This window comes from Salmo salar, chromosome 22, assembly GCF_965601325.2.
Source record: "Salmo salar chromosome 22, fSalSal1, whole genome shotgun sequence".
NCBI lineage: Eukaryota > Metazoa > Chordata > Actinopteri > Salmoniformes > Salmonidae > Salmo > Salmo salar.
In genome coordinates, this window is record NC_138312.1 from 39948766 (window position 1) to 39952637 (window position 3872).

The 3872-nt window shown below is 39.3% G+C and overlaps 1 protein-coding gene across 1 annotated transcript; it reads left to right on the forward strand.

Annotated features, from left to right (window-relative positions):
• The first annotated feature begins 449 nt into the window (after window positions 1-449).
• LOC106583538 (green-sensitive opsin-2) lies at window positions 450-2796 on the forward strand. The gene is made up of 5 exons (XM_014167841.1): window positions 450-888; window positions 1063-1231; window positions 1367-1532; window positions 1633-1872; window positions 2100-2796. The coding sequence occupies exons 1-5, from the start codon at window positions 525-527 to the stop codon at window positions 2199-2201; spliced, it is 1041 nt and encodes a 346-aa protein (XP_014023316.1). The 5' UTR covers window positions 450-524; the 3' UTR covers window positions 2202-2796.
• Window positions 2797-3872: the final 1076 nt, after the last annotated feature.

Below are 3872 nucleotides of genomic sequence, written 5' to 3' on the forward strand. Positions count from 1 at the left end.
TTTCTTTCAAAAACAAGGACATTTCTAAGTGACCCCAAAACTTTGAATGGTAATGTATGTAAATTCCATATTTCTGTATTTTATTTTCAATAAATTAGCAGACATTTTTTTTAAACTTGTTTTCTCTTTGTCATTATGGGTGATAAAATCATCTATGTAATCTATTTAGAATTCAGTCTGTTGTACAATATAATGTGGAATAAGTTATTGTGTATGGATGCTTTCTGAAGGCACTGTAGTTGCTAGCAGGTGTCAATAAAACTAGGTCAGTGTGATAATCTTTATTCTTTAATTAGTTTAATTAGATGATTTAGTCACAATAAGCCCTTTCCCTTATCTGAGGTTAAGATCAATTAACTAATTAGTTCCTAAGCCAATTTAGCCAATTTTAGACCCAATGACATAGGGACCCAAAATGGTATAAACCCCCCTACCTGGACAACCTAGCATAGGCAAAGGTTGACAGCCAGATCAGATCTCAGCTTGTCTTTCTCTTGCATTCGTTGGATATCCACTGAGCGAAGATGCAGAACGGCACGGAAGGAAGCAACTTCTACATCCCCATGTCCAACAGGACTGGGCTTGTAAGGAGTCCTTTTCTATACCAACAGTACTACTTGGCGCCTCCATGGCAATACTATTGTCTTGCCTTCTATATGTTCTTCCTGATCTGCTTTGGATTCCCCATCAACGGTCTGACCCTGTATGTCACAGCCACAAACAAGAAGCTCCGGCAACCCCTTAACTTCATCCTGGTCAACTTGGCTGCAGCTGGAATGATCATGGTCCTCTTTGGATTCACCATCACCATCACATCTGCTCTTAACGGCTATTTCGTCTTTGGGCCAATGGGCTGTGCTATTGAGGGCTTCATGGCTACACTTGGAGGTAAGAAATCTTAAAAAATACTATGGAATCTACTTCAGTTTAAACTCATTTAAAATAATGATACGCTGTACCCAAAGTAATTGAAAATCAATTTGGAATTGAAAGTACTGTACTCAAAGTTTAGAACATTTAGAACAGAAATAAATGACTTCAGATTGTGGTTTCATTCTCCAGGTGAGGTTGCCCTGTGGTCTCTGGTAGTGCTGGCTGTCGAGAGATACATTGTGGTCTGCAAGCCAATGGGAAGCTTCACGTTCACTTCCACCCATGCTGGTGCTGGTGTTGCATTCACCTGGATAGCTGCTATGGCTTGTGCTGCTCCCCCACTGGTTGGATGGTCCAGGTAAGCTGTAACCAGTGTAGAAAATTTGAAGTAACATCAAATGTTATTCACATGCTATTCAAGTCATGCTCCATCCACCACCAATCCTACTCACTCACACACAATGTAAATATTGTGCATTTCTATTCCTCTTAGGTACATCCCAGAGGGCATGCAGTGCTCATGTGGACCTGACTACTACACCTTGGCCGAAGGCTTCAACAATGAATCATATGTGATCTACATGTTTACCTGCCACTTCATATTACCAGTCTGTTTGATCGCCTTCACTTATGGAAGCCTGGTCCTCACAGTCAAAGCGGTAAGTGACTTATTACAAAAACAACATTTATCTAGCAGTTCCACATAGTGTGCAAAATGATAGTTCTCCGCTCTGATGTCTTGATTATCTTCATTTTCAGGCTGCAGCTTCCCAGCAGGACTCAGCATCTACCCAGAAAGCTGAGAAGGAAGTCACACGTATGTGCGTCCTGATGGTTTGTGGTTTCATGATCGCCTGGACCCCCTATGCCAGCCTTGCTGCCTGGATCTTCTTCAACAAAGGAATTGCTTTCACTGCCCAGTCCATGGCTATACCTGCCTTCTTCTCCAAGAGCTCAGCTTTGTTCAACCCCATTATCTATGTGCTGATGAACAAACAGGTTGGTAACAGCCATTTTTTTCTCTACTTGGAACACTGAGTATGACCTAGCAGCATTAGAATAGATTTTTTGTTAAATGTATTTTTGACTTGTCATGCTCATTGCTTTTCATTCTTTATACATGTTTTACCTTTTCTACTTACTCTTTGAGTTTGACCGAGCAGCAACATATTATATTGTTTGTTTAATGTGTTATGCTCATTGCTTTTCATTATTTTCCCTTCCAGTTCCGTGGCTGCATGCTGGCCGCTGTAGGGATGAAAGCAGAAGAAGATGAGACGTCTGTATCAGCAAGCAAGACAGAAGTTTCTTCTGTGGGCCCTGCATAGAGACTTTCCCTCATCCTGCACTTCATGCCCTCTGATTTCTACCCTTGTCTAATGCTCTACAATTCATGGACTGTTTTTGAAGACTTCTACCAATTGGACATTATGTGCAGATTATTATATTTACTTGTAACAATTGGACTCCAAAACAAACTCAAGAACTGCATTTTGCTGCTTAGATTCCTAAAATGAACTGACGTAAACAGTTTTTGTAATAAGTTTACTGCAGGTTGTGACATCTAATAAAACACCTGTTTTTTGTTCTCTTTGCTCTCACCGCAGTCAAGAGACAACTCCCCAACTGGAGGGCTATAATTTACGATGGTAACATCTAAAGGCAAGCTCAACAATAAGACACAACCTAGTTTCTACAGTTCATAAGGAACACGAGATAATGACGCAAAACCTCTCTTCACTAACACTGCGTCATTCTGCACCGTGTCACTCAATGTAGTTGAGATTGGATCACGAGATTGTATTTTTATGTTATTGTGAGGCTAGCAATTATTTTGCTGGCATGTGTCATCATTTAATGTAAATATTTTATAAATAACAAAAAATTGTGGTACTAGATAAATAAATGCATGCATAACAAATACTTCTTTGTTGTTGTGATATTCATTTGACAACTGATTTCCAATCCTACCTACATTCATGTCCAGTGGGTAGTAGGGGAGAGTTGAGCCATTATTTTTACATTCAGCATCACTCCATTAAGAAAATCACAGTATTCTTTCTAACAAAGATATCTACATATATTTTCTAACGTTGTGTATCCCTGGAAATAATCAGGATTTATGTAAACATTTCTTAACTGACTTGCCTAGTAAAATAAAGGTTAAATAAAACATTTAAAACATCTGAGAGCAGCTCTCCCTTTCTTTCGATCCTATCAATATCAGGGGTGAAAATCTGATATCAACTTTGGAGGGGACAATTACATGAAATTTTCTCAAGAGCAATTCCTGAGGCGGACACCAAAAGTAGTGCTGTAACACATAGCCTACATTGTAATATGGTAAATGTAATATTGAGGAACCAAAGAAATAAGGTGTTTGCCGTACTCCTAACTACCGGTACCCAAAACTACACAACTAATCACAACCGCAATACCATTGCCTTTAACAAATCTTAGTTCAGTCACAAGTTTAAGTTGAGAGAGGGGGTATCCATGGCATTTTCCAATTATGTTCCTATTTTACAAGTAAAAAAAATTGAGAACCTTTCATAATGTTGCCAAACAAAGACTCAACAAACTTACCTGAGACTCCCTGTCTCTGCCAGTCTGTCCCTGCATATCTGTCCCCAACTCTGCTGTCTGTGTGCCATCTGTTGCCTGCTCTGCCTAATGACATCATTGTGAAACATTTCCATTAGAATTTCATTTCTTTCTTATGAACATTTTATCAACTAGTCTTTGAGATATTAGGCTACTAGGGTTCTTACTTTGCATTTTGGTGTACTGAAAAATACTCTGATGTCTGTCTTTTATTTTTCGACCTGGCTGGCTGGCTGGCTGGCTGGCTACACACACACACAGTGTGTAGGTTATTTACAGTAGGAGATGGGCTTCTATCATCTTATCTTTTATCATTCTATTTGGGCTTCGATCTAAAAGGTAGCTAGCAAATGTGAAACGGATTAAAATGACAAGAGTTGACAGCTGTATGAGTT

Excerpts from the sequence above, each read along its gene's own strand:
- LOC106583538 (XM_014167841.1), top strand. The coding sequence starts at position 525 with ATGCAGAACGGCACGGAAGGAAGCAACTTCTACATCCCCATGTCCAAC. Across the intron at positions 1,232-1,366 it reads CCACTGGTTGGATGGTCCAG|GTACATCCCAGAGGGCATGC; the intron begins GTAAGCTGTAAC and ends TATTCCTCTTAG. Across the intron at positions 1,533-1,632 it reads TGGTCCTCACAGTCAAAGCG|GCTGCAGCTTCCCAGCAGGA; the intron begins GTAAGTGACTTA and ends CTTCATTTTCAG.